The 25,962-nt window shown below is 41.3% G+C and overlaps 1 protein-coding gene across 1 annotated transcript; it reads right to left on the bottom strand.

The window, feature by feature from the left end:
* Positions 1-694: 694 nt before the first annotated feature.
* On the bottom strand, positions 695-25,598 carry LOC119458010 (uncharacterized). Its single transcript, XM_037719798.2, has 8 exons — positions 25,529-25,598; positions 19,668-19,757; positions 18,130-18,171; positions 15,089-15,133; positions 14,417-14,452; positions 10,698-10,784; positions 2,351-2,446; positions 695-901 (listed from the first exon to the last, which is right to left on the bottom strand). Exons 1-8 carry the CDS (start codon positions 25,584-25,586, stop codon positions 747-749), a joined length of 609 nt encoding a protein of 202 aa, XP_037575726.1. The 5' UTR covers positions 25,587-25,598; the 3' UTR covers positions 695-746.
* Positions 25,599-25,962: the final 364 nt, after the last annotated feature.

Below are 25,962 nucleotides of genomic sequence, written 5' to 3'. Positions count from 1 at the left end.
GCAAATTTGCGGTTCGGTGGGTATAACGTGTTGCAATCAGCTTTGCAGCTTTGCAACAAATGTAGACAGAGGAGTTGGAAGAGTAAGTGAGGTTTTGATACCTTCGTATACATTACAGACTGCGGTGGAAGATCTGGGCAATGTACCTGATGTGTCCCGTTGGTAGTATCTCCTAGGTTATTCGACATTTTGTGCACAATTACATATAATTATGTTTTAGCATAACGTTACAAAAATTGTCTCATTCAATTTGTTTCGAGCATGATGTGCAGTAACATAGCCACATCACCGTAAATTGCTGTGGCTTTGTTGGAAAGTTCCGCGAAGGGTTTCTGCTTTCATCCAAAACACAAAAACATGATTTTGGAAATTACGATCTGCAGTCACTAAGCAAGGTTCGGCGTCGTAAAAAATTAGTGAACGACTCGTTCTCTTAAAGAAATTGTAATATAGGCTCAAAAAGGTATCCCCCGTACAAGAGAAAAAGATTGTTCACCGGCGAAGGAAATAATTTAAAAACGTAAAATGTCCAATTCAAATAAATACCAAAAAGGCATACGCCAATATTAAAAAACAATAAGGGCGTGTCTACAACCGCACTGTTTTACTTTTTTGGTAATAAACGGTTCGGCTGTAATTAACCTCATCTTTAGACAGACGGATGCATACAATGCGAGACAAACACGCAGAACACTTTCCTGGGGGTTATATTTATTGAAATCGCTTGTTGCACTTTCTTAGATAAATCAGCGGCCCCCTCCGATTGGCTGACAACAGGGCCGTGGTTGAACTGGACGGGTGTTGAATATGCCTCCATTGGGGCAGCAAGGTGAGTTTGAGGATGGTCTGGGTACTTGGTTACAGCAGGGACGGCTCGGAGAATGGACAGGCGGCCCTCTAACTGTTAAGGAAGAAATAATGGCGCATAGGTAAGACTTTTATGAGAGATGTAGAATTTCTTATATCTCTAACGTATATACAACGATGGGAAGTATTACCTTGTAGTGCATATAATAGAACACCATTTGTCTTGTCAACACTTTGCACACAGATCAGCATTGATAGAAACGCCATCTCCTCTAAAATGAGCAAAGATCTTGCCGTTCCTGAATATTTGAGTGCTTACATTATTGATTAGTTCAGTTTTCAAGTATGGTGGTCCGCCGCGCAGTGTGTTCACGACAAAGAAACTCACAAATGCTGAATTCCATCCGAGTTGAAAATTCGCGCCTGAAGAGTAATACATTATTTTAAATGTCTGAACAACTCGTGAGTACATTCACACGTGATTTTCACTGCAAGTTATCCCCTAGACCAGGGGTTTCCGAGCTTTCTGGTCTTAGTTAACTTCAACTGCATTCGGACTAAACCACGTGTACGGACAGCGTGTACGTACTGTAGTATAGCGTACACTGTCTTTCTTAGCGTATTTACGCTGTCAAATTGTGGAGACATTGCTAAAAGCATCATGACGTGCCTATGGCGGTACGAACTGAATGCGAGAACAGACATGAATTAGACAAAGCATTCAACTCTTCCAGAGGCCTTACTTGTTGTAGACGTTCCCCCATAAGCGGGGGAGGGGTACTACTGCTTTTATTGAGAAGAATATATTACGGCAAACACTCCTACGCGTAATCTTGAGCGTTTTAACAATGACAAGTGCATTCTTTATATTTCCCCGACTTCGCTGAAGTTCTTGTTTTTGTCTAGGTATGGATATGAGCTTGGAAGTGAAGAGGTTCTTCAGTGATCTAGTTAATTGTTGCAGAAGCAGCCATGGAAAACCTTCGAGTTTTTACGTTTATGTAGCACGTAATGAGCAACAGAAAGCTGTATCCGGAGTTTGGCATGTTGCTCTAGAATTTTTAAATTGACACTTTTCGTCCAAGTATAATATTGGAGTAGTTGATTTAATTTATTGTCACCTGTAGTATAGTGGGGAATAAATATATATATATATATATATATATATATATATAATATCCTCCTGAGACCCGAACACAACTGCGGCGCATTATCGCTCTTCAATGTGGAAGAGAAGGTGAGTTTATACCAAAACATTATGTATTTCTAGAAGGAGCATATGGGTATAAAAGAAAACAAGTAGTCGACACTACTCGGACAATCATAATGCAGTTCCGGTACGCATAACGAATGCTACAATTATTCCCCATGCTTGTCACGGCGCATTACGCACTAACGTGAGATTTGACTGCGGCATCATTACTGGTAGCCCAAAAATATACACTACACGCTTTACGGATGACATGCCAACACAAGATATATATTTTCTTTAACATTAGCAGCAAAGCTTGTCTTCAAATTACCATGTCATTAGCGCACTTACCACAGGTACACAAGCACCTTCTTGTATGTTCGCCACGGCAATAGACGACTTCGCAAGTAGATTTCCATGGACGCGAGCAGTGTTCGTATTTTGTCGCTGCGTGGAAGATCACATGACATATGAGAAAAATATCTAACTGCAGTGCGTACGCCGACTAGAACACTGAAAAATGTTGCATGAATGGCAATGTTTCTTGTTACATTGTGTCGATAACGCATCGTATAAAACAAGTTTGGTACTGTACCCTTCTTCACAAGTAATTAATAAAGGACATTGTGATGATGAAAAGAAGTTATTCCCACAGCGCAAAGACTGCGTACTACACTTCTTAAATTGCGATAGGTCAATAGCCGAAATGTGAAACGCGAAAAGTAATATAGGTACAAGAGCATCGAAAAAACAACACATGAAAAAAGAAACGATTCACATCGACTTAGAACTGCGCCCCAATTCTGTCCTCTCAAAATTACGAGGGGTCGCTTAGTAACTACCTTCACATCAAAGCTAAAAAATTTAAAGGCATCATTTTCACTGCCAAGAACAAAGCCGTTACTACCATAAATTTCACCATAGGGCCCCATCCTATTGAAGTAGGGCCAGAACACATGGTGTTAGGCATAACATTTGCGAACCATTTGCCGTGGAATTCGCACATCAACGTGATTATAAAAAGTTTTCCTCAGCTATTGGGGTGTTGTTTAGGTGTCGACACATGTTCCCCTCTCGAATCCTCTTCCAACTTTATCATTCACTCTTTCGATCGCATTTAAACTACTGTTATTTATAGGGGGCACAACAACAAAAAGTAATAATAATAGGCTCTTGCTTTTAGAAAAGAAGGCCATTCGCTGCGCAAGCCTTTTCTACTATTTTCGCCCAACAAAATAATTATTTCAGAGACACAAGATAGTTAATATCGAGCACTCATAGAACTACTGTCTTTTGCATCAGCTTCATTTTGCAGAAACAAAAACTGATGAATTTCTAAAGAGCGTATCTATTTCCTCTAGAACGTTCCAGTATTCGTGTGACAAGGGAACGCAAAAGGTAGTTGGTACCATTCCCTAGAACCAATTATCTTTTGCAATCTATAACTCACAATGTACCAGTGCTACTGAATAAACTTGAAAAGGTTTAAATAAATATGTTGGGTTTTCACGAGGGCGATTGCGCATTATGTTTGTATTTGATGAATTTTATTGACTCACTGTATTTATCTCGACTTATATATTACTTGCATGTGTTATTAGTGCGTCTAGTATCTAGTGCATGTATTTGCACATCTTGATATGCATAGTACTTATATTAATGTATCGCTTATAGTGTAGGTGTAGGTATTTATTGTTGTGAATGTTGCTTATTGTATAGGTATAGGGTTTTGTAGATGTTTCTTCATCTATTGTCATTTAATGCCATTACCAATGCATTGAAACTGCTGCCCCCTGGCCTCCATCAAGCTGTATGCTTACAGCTCTTTTGCCAGGGGAACCTTACACCACGTTGTATGTGTGTTGTCAATAAAATTGAATTGAATTAAATATATATATATATATATATATATATATATATATAGAAAATAAATGGGATGATATATTTATATAACTATATGCGGACAATTGTACTGGTGCACTTAAAAAAGTAATACGCGAAGAAAAACGTACAGAGAAGATAAATGTGGTAGACAAAGCAATGCGAGTTAGAGAAAGAAATACGGAAACAGTGAACGAGTAGGAGGGCGTGAAAGGCAGGTAATCATACAACATGATAATCTACATAAATATACAACTTGCGGCAAAAGTGCAGTGTTGTTGCACTTATTTTTTATGGAAAATGCTGTTTATGCAATGAATCGCAAAAGTAACTGTAACGCCAAGGCAATTCGTCGGACACTTTGAAAATGAACATCTCAAAACTGGTGTGTTCATGAAAATTCGATCCAAGTGAATTTTCTCTCCATACTCACTAGTTAGAGTCTGTAGAGTGAACTATATGCCATAAAGAAATTACATGAAAAGTTATTCACGTAATTAGGATAACAGTTTTTTTATTTAGTAATAAAGATGAAGGATTAAATTGTGATATTACCTGCTTACACAAGTAAATAATTCTGAAAGATGTCAATACAGGTAGTCTGTCGATTACGTTGTTGGCGTAGTCCAGCCATAGGACAGTCTTTAATCCCACATAGCAGGGCAAAAAATGCAGAATGTCGCCTGGTATACTTTTGCGACAGGGACAAGGGCACATCATCAAGAAGCTTTGGGTAATAAAGGGTAATAAATAATGCCATGAACCACCTTATAGATGAACAAAAGGTCTCGTTTACTACATATTGATCTTAGAGGTTAAGTTATGGACCGCGCAAAGAGCGATGCACCGTTGAATGTTTCTCGTAACGGTAAAAAAAGAAGAAAAAAAAAACAGGAAGACAGCGGTGTGAATAAATGAGCAGACGGGGGCAGCCGATATTCTAGTTGACATTAGGAGAAAAAAAAATGGAGGTTGCCAAGCCATGTAAAACGTATTGCAGATAACTGGTGGACCACTAGAATTACAGAGGTGGTGCCAATAGAAGGGAAGCGCAGTCGAGCACGGCAGCAAATTAGGTGGGGTAACGAAATTAGAAAATTTGCCGGCGAAAGTTGGAATCGGCAAGCGCAATTGGAGATCGCGGGGAGAGGCCTTGGTCCTGCGTTTCACATAAATATGATAATGATGGTCTTAGATACGTGAGTTGACGTACGTTTGAATGGACTGGAATATCGCCACCAGACAGGCAAAAGCGGCGCTAGCAAATTGGTATCAATTTATTCTCTACGCATTCAATGAGATCAGAAGTAAATTGGCACGTTCCGCCCCAAACTATACAGAGGAATACTGAAGCAGTAGAAGGCACATGTTAAAATACAATTTGAAAAAGGCAACAGGGTAGTGCAGGTTATGCCATCTACGACAAACAATTGCTAGGGCACGAAAGGCACACAGTTTCGCATATTTAACGGGTGTTTCACACACGAAGCACGCACCAAAGTCTTTCAGTTCACCAACCCGGGGCAGGTGAGCTTCCCGAAGGGTGGATGGAAAGTCCACATGGTTTGTTTTCCGTATATAAATTAGTACCATAGTTGTGGAAGCATTTAAGTGTAGCTATTTGTTTCTGCACCAGTTGACAGTGTAAAAGTCACCGCCCCTTCTACTCCGTGAAGATGGTCGAACAGCGAAGCTGTGTTAGTTACACCAAGTGTTACACCATGCAAGTAAATGTTCCAAGCAGTCTACTTTGCAAATGTTTGTTTCACCATTCTTTTACCTAATTTTTGATTTTGCGTGCTTCCCGTGGTAAACATGTCAGGCCGGCTGCAATGCGAGTGAGTGTCCGGCCCGTAGCTGCATTCGCGGCCGCTTGGCTCGCCCGAACGGCGCTGCTTGCGGGGGATGGGACGCGTCCACGAGCGACGGCGTTCCTAGCGCGTTCCTCACGCTTTTTATACTAGGTTCGCAAAGAAGAGTCCTTGACCATAGCCTCCTATATTTTTTCAAAAAATATAGGAGGCTATGCCTTGACCAAAGCTCCGTATATACAACCAGCGCTTACGCAAACTCCTCCACATCCCTTTGCTCTTTCATCGACTTTTTTCGTACACCGCCATTGGTTGGCACGCTTCATGCTCTCCCCCTCCAATGCAAGTATTGGACGGCGCGACTTACGACAACCCCCCTAAACGTTCTCCGCTTCATCTGCACTCTCTAAGAGCATTCTGACAGGGTTGAGCTAACGCCTACTAGTAAACAGCGGATTACTCGGGAGCAACCCCATTCGATTCTATGGAAGTCGCGCAAGGTAGCATCACGTCATGGATCGAAGTGCGCAGGCCTTGTTCTATGTAGGAGGCGTTGATTGAGCTCTTCTTTTCCCTTCTTCTCCCGCTAGGTCACGTCGTTTTTAGCGAAACCGACAACGACGGCACAAGGTCCGCAAAAATAGCTTTGCTGTAAAAAAAAATGTCTTTTTGGAGGTCAGTGCAATCGTGAATGCTGAAAGTCTTGAATAGTTTGGAGTCGTCAGCATATAGAAGATATCAAGAGTGTCGAATTGCTGGCCAAATATTATTTATGAACAGTAGGAAGAGAACAGGGCCAAGAACAGATCCTTCAGGAACTCCGCTAGTGACGTCATAGGCAATAGATTCCTGCCCATTAGTGCAAACTAAGCACTATCGATTGCTTAGGTAATTTGATATTAGGGCAGTGATGGAAGAAGGTATGTCTATTTGTGTGCGCTTTGCAATACGGTGCTTTGGAGTAAATACTATTATGAAGTTTCGTGTTAGGTCTGCATTGCATCTTAATTTTCATCAATAACGTTTCCTCAGCAATCTAGAAATCTTCATTTCTTCATCGCGCTGATTGCATAAAAATATGGAGGCACATACTCAGTACTGAGGACTGGCGCGTTCTCAGTTTTTTCCCCATATTTGTTAAAACTTTGGGTAAAACTAATATTGTCGTGTTACGGTATATTGTTGATCATGCAGTGTTGACTAGTGTTGTCGAAGTAAGCGATCTCGGCATGCCTTTATGATGGTACGTTAAGCTTCTTCGCCCATTCCCAGCGCTTCGCATAGTGAGGCCGACGCAGGCTTAGTTCATCTGCAAACTTACAAGGCATTTCCGTACCCAACTTCTCTTCCTCTGATAGTTCACATGCATATGCATTCACCTCGGCGGCGTGAAATGGCACAATAAATTCATATAGCCTACTGATTCCGTATATACGGAAGAGGTTCATGAGTACAGTGGAACGCCTCTGCAACGAATGTCTTTACAGTTCATTGACCTGTATAAGGAAGGACTCATTAGGTTCCTGCGTAATTCCTCTTTCATATGCATTGTGAACACCTATACGAGAAAGACCACTTCAACGAATTCTCCTCTACAACGAAGAAGTCTAGGCATCCCCGACGGCTGATTTTTGTTTTACAACGAATGCCACGTACCAGTGCCAACGCTGTCCTTCGAAGACGTCCCCAAAGCGCGTGTGTTCTGTCCTAGCGTTACGGCAACGCTAGTGATGCAAACAGACGAGTGTGCTAATGTCAGAAATAGTCCTGCTGCATTGCACCAGGAATGGCTCAACTCGTACGCAGCTTGTTTCAGCTCATCAACGGGTGCGACGGCTGAAGAATAGGTCGCAGTTGATTACTGTTCGGTAATGCGATTGTAAGTAATGACAGATGATGTTTCAGAGCCAGCTAGTGCGGAAAAACGTGAATGTTACCGTATGTGGTTGTGATACACCTCCTGTAAACGAATCAATAATTTTGAAGGCAAAAGGCGCTGTAGAGGCACAGCGCCTGCGTTTGGAAGCGGAGCATGACCTGGACCTCGGTGCAATAGGGTTCGTTGCAGTCGCACATTCTGTGAGACATGAAATCGTGTTAATTTGAGGTTTCCTTTCGTTGGAAGTGTTTAGCCAGCTTTTGTGTGAGTCTCTTGTGTCAGTGGTAGGCTGCGCGACGTTTACAACGAAGTCACCTGTATCCCGAACACTTCATTGTAAAGGCGTTTGACTCTATATGCAGGTTGTCCTACGTAATCTGTGGGAAATGTAAAACTATGTGAGTGCCACGTACCTGGACAGAATGAAGGTAACGTTGTTTGCCGTCTCTTAGAGCAAGTCAAACTTTTTTTTTATCCCCAAAGTGCTTTATGCCGGGTTGCACGACTGATTGCCAGCAACGGATGTAACGAATGTGACTGTGACGTCAGCTCCAGCGCCACCATCTCTTCAGCGGTGAGGCAAAGTAGTGCATCGTGACACTAACGAGCGCCGACGGGAGCGCTTGGGTATAGTCATGGCGCAGCGGGGGCTCTAACGTGGTGTAGCCATAGAATCTTCTTTCTGGGGTTGTACGTGCCAAACCCAGTTTTGATTTTGAGGCACGCCGTAGTGGAGGGCTCCGGAATAATTTTGACCACCTGGGGTTCTTTAACGTGCACTAAAACGCAAGCACGCGGGCGTTTTTGCATTTCGCCTCCATCGAAATGCGACCGCCGCGGCCGGGATTCGATCCCGCGATCTCGTGCTCAGCAGCGCAACGCCTGAGCTGACTGAGCCACCCCGGAGGGTGTGTAGCCATAGAATAAAGAACCAAGCGTAAACGTTTGGCTTCGTGACTTTGTAAACTCGTCATTTAAACGAAGTGCCGTGTAATAAATAATAAAACAAACATTATTAAAAGTGTCCGGTGGCAGGATTCCAACGCAGGACCTCTAGCACAGAATCCCGACGTTGATAACATTACGCCTTCGGCGCTTTTTTTTCTTCATTGTCTCATTTGCAAAATTCACTCATTTATCAACACCCGAGTTAAAAGAACTAGCACGTGAAAAGCATATGTAAGATTTAACAACCAGCATGATTGCAGTCACATCAATATTCTCTTTTTTGTCAAGGGTTCTAACCTCGACAACCATTCCGGGGGGCATTCATACGCTTTCTGCACCTCCAGAACGGGTCGCCAACAGCTTCCGGTTGGCCAACGGCGTCTGAACGCGCTGACTTGCCCGCGAGAAATTGATAAGGGCGTTTTAGGGCGCGCGTCTGTACTTGCGTGACGCATGTACAGACACGCGCCCTAAAACGCCCTTATCAATTTCTCTCGGACAAGTCAGCGCTTGATATGCCTGGCGCATTGAGACGCCGCTCGCCAACAGGACTCTGCGCGCAAACCAAACATGCAACACGGTCGCCATCCCACAAATCGTGCGTCTTTCGCTGTAGCGGACCGTGAGTTCTTGAAGCAAACATGCAACAGCTTCTGTGAAGAAATGTTTCACGTTCGCGTTCTAACAATTCCTATGAAAGAGAGATCAACCATATTTTTTTATTTTTCCTAACTACATAATAAGTTATTATTAGGTATTTAGCTTCATAAATAAAAAAATCAGAACGAAATGGTCAACCAGGATATTGTAGGAAATCATGTAAAAATTTCTGATCCATCTTTCTCCTGCTGTATGAATGCTTTATAAAATGTTTTTCCAAGCCTCAAAGAAGCTCATTTCACAGCCAAGGCCGTTCGTTTGACAGTCTTGAGAGAGCGAGAAAGAAGCTATTAAAGCGACGTTTTCGGTTTCTACTCTACACGGTCGGTCGTGCTCGGGTTCTCACCCAGTAGATTCTCATTCGCTTAACAGAAATAGTAATAAATAAATAAAGCGCTCCTGGCGGCAGGATTCCCAACTGAGTCCGCGAGCGCAGCAGCCGAACACTCTGAACTTTAGGCCACAACCGCACTGACACTTCTCTCTTGCAAACGCGCACTAGCTCTTTTTAGGATATGGCCGCTTGTTTATGCTGATTGTAGTTTCCACACTATGGCACATACCCACGACGGGGGACAGCCAGAAAGCTGCTGGTGCGTTTACCATGAATAACAAGAAATGAAGAAAAACAAGCTTATATGAGATTTGTAACATTTCGTTGCACGGCTAAGCGGGAGCAAGTGCGCACCAGTTCGTTTTCCGACAAAGACTGAGGTATGAAAAAGCCAAATTTATAGCATTTGGGTAACAGCTTACTGAAATATTTGCTTTACAGAGATTCCAACAGGTGCGTTGCATATGCGTAATTTTTAACACTATTCCTGTATAGGTTTGCGGGGCTGCATGCCTTTCATGCTACACGAGGAGGGGAGGGTGAAAAAGGAAAGAAAATGAATGACGCTGACGAACAAGAAATTGAGCCTCTCGCCAGTTTTTTGTTTTCTTTTACTAGAAGGGTGGTCATAAAAGTTTCATGTATTTCTTCTCCTTTGCAAGAAAACTAACGCTACAATAGCAGTGCAAAAGCTGGCCACGTAGCCCAGTACATTGGCAAAAACCCCCATTACAAAGAGTTAGAAAGTATCATTCTACCAAGCATGTAAAATAAATTTTATTTGTGTTCTAAGAATTACTTGTTTCACGGCTTACATTATAAAACTCGGAGTGTGCGAAAACTGCAACGGATGCATTATATATTCTAGGAAGGTTGAAAAGGCAATACATAAGTTCTTTTGACTGCCACTTCTTGGTCACTGAGGTATTTCACCCTTAGTGAAATATCTTAGTGATGTTGCAAGAGCAACGCCGTGAAGCTTGAGACACAGACACTTCCGTTCAAAGTTTTCGGCTATGAAATAAAAATTTTGACTCGCTCCTATATATTGCTACCGGATAGCAGTGTTAAGAACTCATGCGCCAAAATATACTGCGATGTCAAAGGTTAGGTGACTATGCGGAGGTGAAGCAACCGTGTTGTTGGAGAAGGGAAGAATAAGTTGAAAATTACCGCAACACTTACCGCACTTGCATATGCACGAGCCTCCTCTATGTAAACAAGTAACTTTCTGGTCGCAGCCACAACTGTGCGTTGGACAACGAGTCATGCCTACATTTAGAAAAAGTGAAGTGATTTAGACAGTGCTAGACATGCGTTGATTTGTCCTAAGAGCTTCGACGAGAAAATTTCGATATCATCTATCGTCACTATAAGTTAGAAGAAATGGTGTATGTAGATCTCATCCCTTCATTTGCAATGGTTTGTCCGCGCACTTATTACCTGTGTTGCTGTTTTATTGGCGTCGCCAGTTCTCCAGCGCAAACGTAAAAACAAAATGTGACCAAGCACTTATCTATGTTCTCATGTGCTTCTGTATAATTTCTTCCTGGCAGGTTTCTTGCGGGAGCCCTACTCCACCTTAGATATACTGAGGAAGTGCTCCGGAATGTATTACACAGAACCTCCCTAATGCGACACATATTCAATTTAATTGGGCTTTTGCAACGTTTCTGTATGCCCGTATGAACAAATAAATAGTGTCAGTGAAAAAGAATACTTCTCTTCGACGTGATCACCTAATTGAGTATCATTTTTGTGTGTGCGAAAACATGTTTGTGGCTGGCGTACCTTTGTTCTCAAAGCGTACGAGCATAAGAAAGGGACGTGCTAAAATTGCCTATCTCAATGAACGTTCAAACGCCGCATAGACATAGCAAGTGCGCCAATTTTCCCACAACACTATAGTTCAGTGCGCTTGCGAGTTACTTTCATGGTGAAAAATTTGTCACGCCTCCGTAAATACACTGTAGTCAAGGTTCACAAGTAACCCAAATCGATCTTTATGACAATTTCATGCCCTCCGTCTGTCTGAACTGGGTATGCACAATCGTAAGATATATAAACTAGACGACGTTGTAACAACCATGCCATGCCTCTGAAGACATTTGACGTGGTCGTAATAACCTGGTAATGAATCCCATTTTTCTTTATATATAAATATAAAAGTTCCCTTGTAGATTTCGAGATGCCGTAAAACATTATCACTTTCCAAATGTTTTCGAATTCGCTCAAACGCCTTGTACTGTATACCTGCGATTCCGCGTTAGCTCCCTGCAGTGCCATAGCACGGTCGTTTCTTGAGCCGGCTGAGTGGTGCATTAGAGACAACTTTAAATCAATTTTGAGTTGTGCTACTTCAATTATTTTTAATCATCATGCGGAACGTTCGATCGGTAGCGATGAATATAACAACGAGCTTTCCTTTTTTGAAATATGGAGCCCAGAACTTCGACTTTCCGATAGTATTTCTATACCGATGGCTTTTCTGTGCTCTTTCGCTGACCTTGCACTTTGATGTATGTGCCTCTATCTGTATTTATGTTGCCTTGAAACGCGCCTACATCCTAGTGTTTTTTTGCCATAGAAGCTGTTAAAAATTGGCTGTTGTAGAGGACATATTTGTAGTCAATAAGCTGGATTTTAGAAAGAAATTGTCCTAATTGACCTCATAAATTGAAATATGTATTTGCCTAAATAGCGAAATTTAGCTGAAAAATTTTTTTTAATATCTGCGTTACAGTATACACTACAATGTACGAATTGCAGTTAGTTTCCAGTGGAATCGCCTTGCGAATCCACTTGGAACGCGTGTTTCGGATGGCTCCACACTCCACGTGTTCGTTCTTAATACGTGCAGCAAGACAGACGCTCCAGCTGCTTTTGTTCTTCAATGCATTAGACGGCGGTTTGTTAAGAAATTGACGGGAACAATGTGGATTCTTGCTACAAGCTTTCCCGGCGCAAATTCGAAACACCGTGCAACACTTACAAGTTCTTCCAAGTGTACTCGTCTTGCAAACTCACTAGCTAGAATTCATATATTGCAATGTGTGCGTAAAGTAAGTAATTTAAATTAATAAGTGAATTTTTCGATTGTAGGTGAATGTGTATTTCGAGTTCTCGTGCCAGTAATGTCCTCCACTATGTCAAGTAATCGAGTTCAAGGACTACAATGAGGCTATCTGCTACTACGACAAGTTTTTGTAAAGATGTAACTTCTTAAGCGCCCCGTATATATATATATATATATATATATATATATGCATACATGTATATATCTTTGATGGTTGGTTGCAAACTTGGTACCCCAGCACCTAACACCTCTATCCGATATGTCAAGGTCACATGCATGCAAAACGCGGAATAATATCTTTTGCGAATTGCCCTCAACGCTGCTAGGTGGGTTGCATAGCCACAGTTTATATATAAACATAGTTGGCGCACGCATATTCTAGCTAATGATTAAGATAAATGTTCCGAGAGGTGTTGGTCGCCAAAACTCGCTGCGCACCTCTAATTACACTGTCCCACTGTGGCGCGCTTAAAAAAGGTCAATCCGGTCGTGTGTTTTTATTCAACATGTTTTTTTCTCAATACAATTTCCGCTTGAGATGCAAGTCCGCCGTGGTGGCCAAGAGACCATCATCACAAGATATTCAAAGCGTCACTTGTCGTAAAGCAGCATTTTGACTTGCTGGCACGTGAAGGCTGTACGTGCGATATGCGCAATCAAAAATGTAGTTTTGTCGTTTTGGAGAAGGGCAAGTGTTGAAACCTAGGTAAGTCAATGGGAATCCTTCTTCCCTATTCTCAATGCCCATTTTTATTGTTTTCTTGCGGATCTGTGAATGATCTAACAGCATAAAGTATATATCACCGTTGCTTTTGATCAATTTTAACATATTAGCCACTTTATCCCACCGTTACGCTCTAAACAGCATGAATGTGGTGTTGATACATTAGATCATTTTTCACAACTAAACATTTGATCATAATATGTTAGGTTCAGCAAGTGCTACACGCGTAGTTTTTATTGCAAGCTCTTTAAAATATGTCTACACTGCCATTTATCTTTTGTCATCATCGCACACGAATGGACAGGTTTTATTGAACTGTTTTGCTGTTTCAGATTCTCCCAGATTGTTTTTATGCGTCTTTTTTTAGAAACGTTGCCCTATGTCTTAAAAAACTAAACAAAAATTACCGTTGGTAAACAATAAATGTTGCTAACTACTGTTTAGCCTACGTATTGCGTCTGCGTCTGCAAAAACACTTAGCGGGTTTTGTTAAAATTCCTCTTTATGAAAAAAAATATTGCCCACTCTCTCCACACGTGCAATCTTCTATCTAAAAAATTGAAAAAACACCACAATTAATAACTTCGCAGTGCACTTTATTCGTGCGAAATAGTCAACACTAGCCCCTGTCTATATACTCGATAAGTTTTCTAAGTGACAAAAGAGCTACGCTGCTCACGAAAAGGTCTTGAGCGCGAATCTTCGACATGGTATGACATTTAAATGGTGTAAAATGCATAACTGCTCTTTTATTGTCTTTGCGTCCAGGCGCAGGTAAAAGCATCGGGGACTGTCATAACAAACCCGAACGAGTCTACTACAGCGTTCGCCCAAACCTGCTCTTGAGATTGGGAAATTTAAACGCGGTAGCTTGCTGCTTCACCTTAGCATAACAAATCGCAAACCTACTTGCCAATGTCTTCTAGGATTACGTAAAGACCATGCAGAAATTGGTTGCAACGATACTTAAAGCCTTATAGAGCCAGAGTTAGACATCTACCCATAAATATCGTCATCCGTTTCGGACGCTTTGTCTGCACAGCGGTATATCTTGTTCTGCTGAGATTGAAAAAAAACTACCTAAAAAGCTTATTAAACACTTACCAAGCTCGTCTTCAATAAAGGTTTCAGATGCAACTCCTAAGGTAATAGAAAAAAACGAATGAATATTATATAAAGTGACCGGCAGAAGTAGCACTGTCCGAGTGAAACACAGTTGCATGAACTGTCCAATATTTCAGTGCAAGTGCTATGTTAATTTTATTTTTAAAGGCAGGAACTTCCATGTGGTTTTTTTTCTAGCAGAATTTTCATAGGCTAGGTCATTGCAACAATTGGTAGTCACAATCACAACAATTTTAGCTAATAGAAAAATAAGTATTGGGCAAGCAACCTGATGCTTCACCTGAACAAAACACATTACCAAAACTCAACAATAAATTGACGAAAATTGAACATGTTTCAAAATCAAATACTTATTGCCTAATACTTTTGACCATTTATGTTCTATAGCGTTGAATGACTCGTTATATAAAATAATGTTATGACAAGAAACCTAAGGATGCTGTCACCGAGTTACTTACTATTCTTTAAAATAATGAAATGTTTATAATTGTATTGAATATTTCCGAAAGAAGGGGGTGACGTGACATGATGTTTGAATTTACGGCCTCTATTCCTTGTTTTACAGCCATTCGTGAGTAAAGTTCCTCAATCTTGATGGAAAGTGTCGAAATCTGCCTGTAGTTCTATTACGCTTAGAATTATGTTACTTACCAACAGTTATTCCATTGCATGGTGAAGGTCGAGGTGCAGGAGGGACTGTAATTTTGAAAGTACTCATTATTAAAGGTAGTTCACAAAATTTAGGGGCCCTGAAACATTAACGGGCCTTCATTCGTACAAGTGATTTAATTCTCAGCGCAGCATTTTTTAAAATTTTCTTTCAGTATAATAGACACACAGTACATGAACACACAGTGGCCTTGAAGCCGCGAAGAAATGCCACAATTTAAAATTGTGTGCACTCTGGTAGGTCAACGCATGGTTAGAAAATGTATTTAAAACACAAGCGTTCTTTCTACTTATGCCACTGGAAGGGTAAGATTGAACATCTACACGGTGAGAAACAAGTGATGTAATGTAATTGGAAACCGCAGTATTACGTTGAATAACAGAAGTGTTCAGCGTCCGCACACTCACAGCGTATTAATATCTGAGGCGTGTCGTGTACATGGATACGGCGATACTTGTATTCAGAAGCGTCACCCTTAATTCTGAAAATGAAATAAATGATACAACTGCCTAAAGAATGTAGAATTTGCTGGCCCCAATAAACAATATTATTAACAATATTTCTTCCTTGAGATTGCTTCCTTAGATCAGACAGCTGCTTGACGCAGGTGTTTTAATTACATATCGCTTAGATACATTCACGCGTAATTATCGTAGCACAACCTATCAAGTGTACCAATTTGTCCGACTATAGCAGCATATTCCTAATAATAGAAAAAGCAGGCTAGTAAATAATCACAACCATCACTCAATTATGCATTTTAAGCGCAGTCATTGGCACTTCGATTCCTGTACTGTCTTCTACTGCGTCGCTTCACCAGGCTAAACTGTATATAATAAAGTAAGCTTGCTCAAAAAGGATCTCTTGCGTCAGATCTTTCGGTTGCCCTTTCAGTGAAAAAAAAAGCACATTTCCGAACACGTTATGAGTGATTGCAAATATCAGGGCAGCATTCAAAGGCCTAAATGTGTTTTTTTTACCTCATTGCACCGTCGAAGTCGTATAGGTGTGAAGATACGACACGTCAAAATTTTCAGATATGAAAATATAAGAAAGTGATTTATTTAGTGGTGCAGTGGTGTCCTCTGGTAGGTTACCCTAGACAGCATATTGTAGTATTATGTTCTTCATTACTCCCACATCAAGTGTTTGTGGCCTGAGGGAAGCTGCTGCCGGGAAAAAATTTTATATATATAATCATATCATAGGAAGCCAACAAACATTGAGACCAAGAACAACATAGGGGAAATTACTTGCACACTTTCTTCTTGTTCTTATATATATATATATATATATATATATATATATATATATATATATATATATATATATATATATATATATAGCAACTGGAGAACACACACATAAATATTTGAAAAGGCGCCGCGGTAGCTCAAATGGTAAGAGCATCGCATTTGTATTCCGAAGAAGTGGGTTCGTGTTCCACCTGCAGCCAGTGTATTGACCATTTTCATTTATTTTTATTTTCTACATTTCAATTAATAAAACAAGTAAAGTCTTCTATGATTTCCTTGGTGTCAATGTCTAATTGCTTACCCGCTGCGGTTTTGTAGGGGCTTTGGCGTTGTGGTGCTAAGCGCGAGGGCGCGGGACCAAATCCCGGCCGCGGTAGCCCCATTTAGATTGGGACAAAATGCAAAAAAGTCGCCTGTAATGTGCATTGGTGCAAGTTAAACAACCCGGGTGGTCAGAAATATTGCAGAGTCCTCCACTACGGTGTGTCTCCGAACCGTATCGTGGTTTTGGCACGCGCAACCCCATATTTCAATTATTGTTTTTGTGTCTGCTAGCTGTATATATATATATATATATATATATATATATATATATCCGGAAACAGAACGGAAATCGTGGGGCTCGATTTTGGGTAATGATGTGGAGGTTCTGGGGTCGGCTCCCACCGGCGCCTAGATGTCCATTCCCCCACTATCATTTCCCTTCATTATATATATATATATATATATATATATATATATATATATATATATAACATAAGAAGCCAACAAAGAGCGACATCAATGGCAAAATGGGGGAAATTACTTGGACTTGCTAAGTGACCTAAAGAAATGCAAAATTAATGGAAATGACAATGGATGAAGAAACAACTGTCTGGAACGATCCCACGTCTTCGCATTACGCGTGTGATGCTCTTATCACTTGAGCTACTGCGGCGCCGTTTTCCCATCCATTTGCGGGGGTATTTATGTTTTACCAGTAGAACTAACCATGCATATGTTAGCCAACGCTACCACTCACAAACCTTGGCGGCGGATATGGAACATCCTTTCTGCCGCAGGCGTCACGAGTAAGTGACCTTTTTGGATGAACGAAACGGCTCATTAAACCCAGACATGCTACCTGAAGTCATCAGTGTTGCCGGATTAGAGACCATCGTTATGTAATGACCGAGAAAAAAGGAAAACCGAGGGGCGCGATTTTTGTTACTCATATCAATGGAAGCCAACAAACAGAGACATCAAGAACAATGTAGGGGGCATCACAAGTACTTAATAATTGAAATAAAGGTTTGGGAGTGGTGGCGCTGGCTAACACTCCTAGTAGTTCTAGTAGTAAGACATAAATACTCCACAAAGTGGATGTGAAAACGGTTCCGCGGTAGCTCAATGGGTAAGAGCATCGCACTCGTAATGCGCAGACGTGGGATCGTTCCCTACCTGCCGGAAGTTGTTTTTTCATCTACTTTCATTATTCTATCACTTCTTTATTACAATTATTATGTACATGTGATTCCCGCTATGCTGTCCGTGGTGTCTATGTTTGCTGGCTTTTTATGGTACGATTAATGAAAATCGGGCCCCTTGGTTCTCTTTCTTCGAGCTTCCCTTTCTTCTCGATATATATATATATATATATATATATATATATATATATATATATATATATATATACTTACAGTGATTAAGACATTGCCTTAGGTTTCAAAGTAGCATTACTATAGTGTAATATGCGAGACATTGAGAGACGAAACAAACATACATACCATAAGTCGGATAGCCCGATGAAGAACCTTGACCTGGAGGACCTGCGATATTGTAGTATGTAAATGGCTGCTTTTCTGTTGCGGTGTAGACAATACATGCATAACGTCCGTGTGAGACAGATAGATGACAGGCAGCACTGTTGTACACGCATATGACAAGAAAACATATGCTAAAATCCCAGGGAGTGGTATGCGAAGTATAATAAAGAGTGTCGGCTGTTGGGTTGAACATCTTGAACTAGAGAACAGCAGCGAAAGATGACGACGCAGAAGAGTGGTTGTTTTCTGTGCCTATTCTGTATCCTCGAATTTCGCGCCATTTTCTAGCTCTGGGCGAAGTACTTTGCAGGTACCTATCTGTCTAGTATCGTTTGCAGCTCTGCAACGTGCACAAGTTTGACGCACGTTTTTCTTTACATCGAGCGATTGTACGTATGAAGCTAGTGCGAGCCTCAGTTACAGCAACAAATGAAGACGACGGCGATGACATTATATCGCGTCGGTGGCCATGATGGCCAATTTTCCACACTCCGGCGAAAGAAAAGGAAATTACAAGCCATTTTGCTCGGACTTGGCCAATACGGAAGCGGTTGCAGATCACCGCCTTGTCTCAAAGAGCTAGCATCTACAGGGAAAAATGAAATAACTAGCCAGTTCTCGTTTTTACAAGCAGTTTACATGCGACGTGGTGCTCGCGGTAGACTTGTCAGATTAACAATTACTGGGAATTTTCATTCCCAAGTCCGTGACCGAATGAAAACTGGCATGAGCGCCTGTTCGGGACTGGCCATAGGCATTAGATGTGCGGACGTAGTAGTCCGTGTTGAAACAGACGATGTTTGTGTTTCATCGTCTCGTAGAGATTAAAGTGTCGGGGCCGATGTTTCATTCCACTTTAGATAAAACATGCTCTAGGCGAGATGCCTAGATCAATGAAGATACGTAAATAACATGTGCGTTAATTCCTCCCACCAGGATCGCGGCATCTATGGCGACATTTGTTCTGGTCTCATGGCCTAAAATGTTATTGAAATGGGAATAACCTGGCCCGTAACGATAAATGTGCTCCAATTTGATGCCACGGTTGGACGCCTGCATTTTTTGATGCTGAAGCCGCCCGAAACAATGCCTGATCGGAATCTACTACTTGCCATCGTCGAGATAAGAGAAAAACGCTCAGCAGTAAAAAAAGAAAAACGTGTTTATATCATGCGTGTAGCAAAGGCTGTTTCGAGGCGAGACAAAAGAAAAGGAAGCTGACGCATAGATGACCGCAAACAAGACGTTTGCCATTTGATGGTACTTTCTAAAGTACACGATGACTTGCCGCTAACGCCACTCTATCCTAATTCACTCTCTACATTTTCTTCTTACGTAAACTAATACACCCTTGAATATTAAGAAATCTTAGGAATTCGTAGGATACACCGGGCTATTTAAAAAACAAAGAGAAAATAATCTATTTTCAAATAAAGCATACATAATACGGTGTCATACTGTAAAGTTGTTCTTTTCTTTTTTTTCAAGAAAATTCTTACCACATTTACAGTTGCATGGCCTTTGGGGGTTTGGACAAGTTGGTTCTTCCCTGAAGCCGCACACCAGTCCCCTTGAACAGGGGCTTGCCGCTACAAAATAAAATTTAAAAGGAGGAAACAGGAACGAAAGTTGTAATAAACTTTTAATGAAGCGATAGAACGAAGCGTTATATCATAACATGGGTATATCAATATATGCCTATGAATAATCTTATACGCATATTTTTTATATGAATGTGCGGTCTCAGGAATCCTAGGCTGCAGTGGCCGAGCAATATTGAGTTGCTGCAACGCATACTAAATCTACCTCATGTATTATTTATTTACTTACAGTAACAAAAGTACAATTATCATCATAAGTTGTTCACAAAGAAAACAGAGGTTTCTGTAGTAACAAAAACATGAACCGGTATATTCTGACGAACAGGAAACACAGCAACCTTTTAGAATAGAATCTGTCAAAAATATTTTGCCTCGATTTAAACAGCCGCCTCCATTGACTCCATTGCTCTTTGGTTGCATATTGATTCATATTAAGCGTATACGCAGGGCCCTCCAATTTCTTTTGGAAACGCTTTCACTACAGAATGGTCATTTTAGCACTTTTGTTCACTTATGTATTCCTGTGTAGTGCTCCCATATAAAGCAAACTATAACGAAGCTTTGTTGTGGACGTTGCGTCCCACTGATCTGTAAATCTGTCAAGTAGAGATCAGTATTGCGTCCATATTGATGTTGGTGATACTTTTGTGTACAAGATTTTGTCTCTCCTATTTATTTCAACACCCTCTTCCTTTCATCGCTCGCTTAGATCTTGTGCATTCTCGACTTCCATCTAGTAGCTTATACTGCCTCAGATTTCAAGTTTTTTTTTTTTGGCGCTAATCCGCTATGGGGCATTATTTGGGAATGTTTCCTTTACGCACCTTCTACCGAGCCGCGTTCACCGTTATGCTAAACAGACTTTAATATTTCTCCCAGGGCAAGTGCCATAATTAACACTTGAGCCTCTTATTTTTTATTGAACAGAATGAGGCGATGGTGGTAAAATATTTGAGATAAACTAAGTACATGTGTACGACCTCCTCTCATGGTAGTTACTATCCGAGTACCTGTTATTTATAAGTGTTAAATGACTGATCAATGTCTGTTTTAAAAATTTGTTTTTTTTGGTTGGGGTACATCTCCTCCTGGGTCTTTCACTTTTTCTCCTCCACTAACTCGAGGTTTCAAAAAGCCCGAACTCATGGTCTGGCTGTAGATAAGGCGTCCCATCCAAAGAAGCGAAATGACAACTGCATTCCAAGACACCCTATGTAGGACCGCTTCTGGACTTTTATAGTTGCTTCTAACCAGTATTTTACTCTATCACGGAACTCAATAAACTATCAAATGAGTTGTTTCACGCCAAGTATAACACGCACGGCTACATATTCCTTGACGTATCACGTGGTGCATTTCACTTAATACATATATTGTAGTCTCGAGCCTATCTTTCCAGTTTTATTTTTTTTTTATTTTCGAATGCTTGACTGTCGTCACAAACGATAGTCCACTTTGCCCCAAACATATATCCCTTTCCAAGAAAACCGTGACGCCATTCGCATCTTCTTTTCCCCTTGTACAGCGTAATTGTCGCGTGGTCGTTGTTATAACACAGTGATCATTTTAAATTTTATTGAAATTTCAACACTACCTTGCCGTCACACCGTATTCGCGGTTCCATAGACGTCGTTCTTTCTGCGTCATGCTATTGGCCTAACTGAACCTTCGTCATACAGTAGTCATTATGCCGTCAGGGTCTTGGGCTACCGTGGTGAGAAATTGTATTAAAGTGGGGTGATCCTGGAGACAGTGTGTGTTGCATACTTGGTCGCACTGAACCGAAGCGATATACCTCTATATGGATCTCTAATAGCAATCGTTTGTTCAGTGCCTTCTCACATTTGTTCTCGATTATTTCGCCCAACCTTTCTTGGTCGGATTTTATGAGAATTCTGAACCGAGCATCAACATCCCGGTCATAAGGTCTAGATCAGAGAGAGAGATGGTGCAATCAAACTACTGCAAGTAGTGCACCCATCAGGGTCACGGGCGACCCTGACCCTGACTACAAAACAACTTTATTACCTAAAAATACTCTGCATTGCACTTAATACATTTGTCGAATCTGCGATACCATTCTTCGAAACATTTTTAAAACTCTTCTTTTTTGATGGCAGTTAGACATTCTCTTGTTTTTTTCCTTCACCTCTCCTACTTCATTAAATCGCTGTCCTTTCATGTTTTTCTTCATTCGAGGACAAAAAGTTGCACGCAGCGAGATCAGGTGTGCAAGGGGAGTGGGGCAAGCGAGTCACGCTTTTTTTGCCAAAAACTGGTGCACTGACATAGCTGCATGAGCTGGTGCATTGTCGTGGCGGAAAACCAGTCCCCCGACTTTCACCAATTAGGCATTTCTCGTCGCACACTTTTACGCAATCGCTTCCGTACTTCTAAATAAGAGGCTCAAATACTATGAATCCCTTGCCCTACGCTTCTTAGTCACCTGACCTCACTCCGTGCAGCTTTGTTTTGTTTCCTCGAATGAAGAAGAACATCAACGGACTGCAATTTCACGATGTAAAAGATGTGAAGAAAAAAACGAGAGAAGGTCTAACAGTCATCAAAACAGACGAGTTTTAAAAATGTTTGAAAGACTGGAATCGCAGATTGGACAAATGTGTTAAGTGGAATGCAGAGTACTTTTAAGGTGATAAAGTTGTTTTGTAATAAAATTTATTATTACATTGCTTTTAAAAAATAATTCCGGTTACTTTTGGGTACGCCCTCACAAGAAAGCGCCCGTGTCCAGTGCATTGAGGAACGCAGAAGATCCCCTGGTGGTCACAATTCTTTCGGAGGCCCCCTATCACGAGACTCATAATCAAATCGTGATTTTGACACGTAAACCCCAAAATTCTATTCAATTTCATTGTTTTAGAAGAACCGCTCAGCAAGTCAGTGCGCGAACAACATTAAAATTGGAGGACGCTTAAGCTTCACCTTTAAGTGTGGAACGTGATAGCATTCAAAGATCCCTGACTGCTTCTCCCACTTCCGGGCAACTGCATCTTATGTACTCCTAATGTTTACCGGGAAGCGCTGGCGGCGAACGCTGCGCACGAAGGCGCGTTTTCTGGTACAAACGCGACCTCCTGCGTAGGTCGATAATGCAAGTAGTGTAGTCAAAACTATACATCATTTTCAGGTTTCGGTTATTGTTTCACACTTTTATTATTTCAGTCTGAGTAGATTTAACATAACAGGCAGGCGCTCTCGGTGGTTTGTTTCATGACTTTTGTTTGTGGGCTGTCATTCTCAAAATTCCGAGGAATAACTTTCTTAAGAATGTAAGAGATTGTATGAGCTACATTATTGATAGAATGTTGTGGCAATATAACCCGTATATGCTTCATGTCATATAGCAAGGCGTGGCGTATTCTACGCAACCCCGCAAGATAAAGCAAGTATTATGAAAGGGAAAATTTGACATCCCGCCTAATGTAGCATCAAGCTACAAAGGAAACCCAGAGAGGTTTCTCAGAAAAAAAACTCAGCAGTTGAAGAAAAATTCGTCCTTGCCCGGGAGGTTTATTTTTCAATTTTTTCCCTTGCAAACCTAAATATATACGGGAATTTTCGGTCACGCGACGCCTGCGCCGACACCGGATTTTCGGCGATCTTCACGTCGTCGCGTAAAATGGACGGCGGTTTGTGCGAAGGAAGAGGCTGGGTCCTTAGAGGGCCGGTAATCGCTGTAGCTCGGCATAGGTGTCAAAGTGGTATTCAGAAGTGTCGCTGACCTGTGTGGCGGAGGAGCCGAAAAAGATATGCTGACGTTCAGAACTATAGAAAGCGTCCGTTGCAGTTTAGGGAAACTTAAAAAAATTTAAATCAAGCACACAATCAGAGGGAAATGGCAGAAGAAGTGGCAGGGGGCAAGTCTACATGGGAAAAGGGCTGAAATGGTTGATATAGGCCTAGAAGCATAAAATAAAATATTAAACTAAGTCGTAGGGGAGGTGCGGGAAATAGCTGGAAACAGAGGAATGTGTGTGCATAAGATTCGAGGATAGCGACAGACATATTGTGTGTTTTGTGCTTCGTTAATCGTATAAAAATTTCAACTTGGCATTATAGCTCCTAGGGATTAGAAGTAGTCAAGTGCCAAATTGATTCCTCTCGATTGTAGGCCTCCAAACTTGTGTACGAGGTATGATGCCGTATGTTTACTCTTGCGCGTTGAACGAAAATTGGTTTGTAGTATGCGGAGCCTTACTTCATCGCACACTTGACCGTGTTCGTTGAAGTGGTTGTCTACTGGTTTAAATATCTTGTGTTTTGTATCTGCGCGATGGTCTATAAGTCTTGCATGAATTTGTTGTTCAGTCTCACCTATGTATGGCTTGCTACAAGTGGCACACGATAGACAGTAGCCTACGTTGCTTGACCTACGTAGGCTACTCTCTAGAGTGGCACTCTATAGCCTACGTCTAGAGAGTGCCACTCATACATTATGATTGGCTAACTGATAACAGCAAGAAAAGAGTCAATAGGAAATACCAGACCACAGGAACACGCAGCATGTTCAAAATCTATCATTTTCACAGCAGGCCTACAAACCACCGACAAAACAAGTCGTCCAGGAGCAAGTAGTGAAAAATAAAGGTAAGCGACAAACAATGGGTAAGACCAGCAGCAACATAACTTTATAAAGTGAACGAGGGTATTCACCTACCGTTATAAGCCAGAAACACGTCATAGGTTTGCGGGTTAAACTGACAGATGATCCCAGGTGCTTAGGCCTGCTACGCACTGTAGAAAGTGAGAGCCTGTTATCTGTGATTCTACCCATGATGTTCCCGAGTAGGTTCGCTGCAAATTATCACACCACTCCGACATTTAGGACTAGCAAAAGCTGGTAGCTTGGCTGCCATAGTAACCCGTATAGTTATGCTCAATGGTATATACTTTGGTGAGTATTCATTTCCCCTTCCCTTCTACGCAGTTCAATGCTCTTCGTTCAATGCAATGTCTGGTCCCGGTTCGGTAACAGGCAGAGAGATAGGCAACCTAATGATCACGGAGAGTTTTGCCTGGCAGCAAGCTTGTCATGCTACTGCAGATGTGTGTGATGAAAAATCAAATGATATGCATAGCGCATGATGTCGATAGAAAACTTACACAAAACATACAGAAAACACTGAACAAACTAAAGGAATTAGACAAGTGTCTACGAGACAGTTCAAAAAAAAGTTTTAAATACTTTTTCCCCACTCAGCGTTACTGCTGTGCACTTCTTCAAGTCTCTGTTGCCAACTTCTCCAATTTTTTGCTGCAGATTTTATCTCTTCTTGCCTTTCGTTTGGCTTGCCTATACGGGCGCCTACCCAGTCACACGTTGCCATTCTAGCCATTGGCTAAGAATGTTCACACACGCAGTGACAGAAGCCGACTTACACACACTCACAGAACTTGTCTATTCAGGCACGAACCTAATGGCGCATAGCCTGGGGGCAAAGTTGTACAGCCAGAACGACAGCAGCACTAGGTAACAGTCAGCACCCGAAAACTCGAGGAAAGAGAGAAAAGAACGCCGTGATGGACACGCATTTGCGAAAGATTGATGTTTAATATTGTCTGAAAATGATGATCTTGGTTTTCACTGCCTCGAGAGATTTAATTAAACCACCATTCTAGAATAAAAATTTAATTCTCACAACCAGGAAACCGACATATGTATTTAATGCTTTGGTTTAGTGCCCTTCAACACAGACCTCATATGTTTTGATGTAATATTGCCAGCAAAATATACTTACATGTTGTAGAAAAGATGATCATCAAGACGGGAAGAATACTGCACATAAGTGGATTCATCTTTTCGGTCTCCTGCAGAAAACGACATCACTGACGCATTGTATTTATTTGGAATATTCCTTCGGGATTTCAAACAAATTCAGTGAAACTAAGGAAAATAAATTTGAAACCGTGTTTCGAGGGACTAAAAGAATAATTTTTGATAAAAGTTGAATATAAATGTGCTTGTTACTTTCGTGAATAAAAACTGTAAAACATGAGCTTATTGGTGGAAAATAAACACCGGCTGTGTCGGTTTTATTTCTTAGCAACTACCCTGGTGGCTCAGGGTGTAGAGGCACTACGATATATATAGATCGCAATACTAACAGCAGTGGTCAGTTATTGAGGCGGCCGGCTGTCAGAATGTTTATAAATAATCCTTCGGGTACACGTT

Source organism: Dermacentor silvarum, chromosome 7 (genome assembly GCF_013339745.2).
Source record: "Dermacentor silvarum isolate Dsil-2018 chromosome 7, BIME_Dsil_1.4, whole genome shotgun sequence".
In the NCBI taxonomy this organism is placed as follows: domain Eukaryota; kingdom Metazoa; phylum Arthropoda; class Arachnida; order Ixodida; family Ixodidae; genus Dermacentor; species Dermacentor silvarum.
The sequence above is the reverse complement of the archived record's forward strand: the minus strand, read 5'-3'. Positions and strand labels throughout refer to the sequence as shown.

What these genes read in the sequence shown, in the direction of transcription:
- LOC119458010 (XM_037719798.2), bottom strand. Translation starts at nt 25,586, where the DNA reads ATGAATCCACTTATGTGCAGTATTCTTCCCGTCTTGATGATCATCTTT. An exon ending in ATCGGGCTATCCGACTTATG is followed by an intron (nt 15,134 to 18,129) that starts GTATGTATGTTT and finishes TCAAAATTACAG; the next exon opens with TCCCTCCTGCACCTCGACCT. An exon ending in ATGCAATGGAATAACTGTTG is followed by an intron (nt 14,453 to 15,088) that starts GTAAGTAACATA and finishes CTATTACCTTAG; the next exon opens with GAGTTGCATCTGAAACCTTT.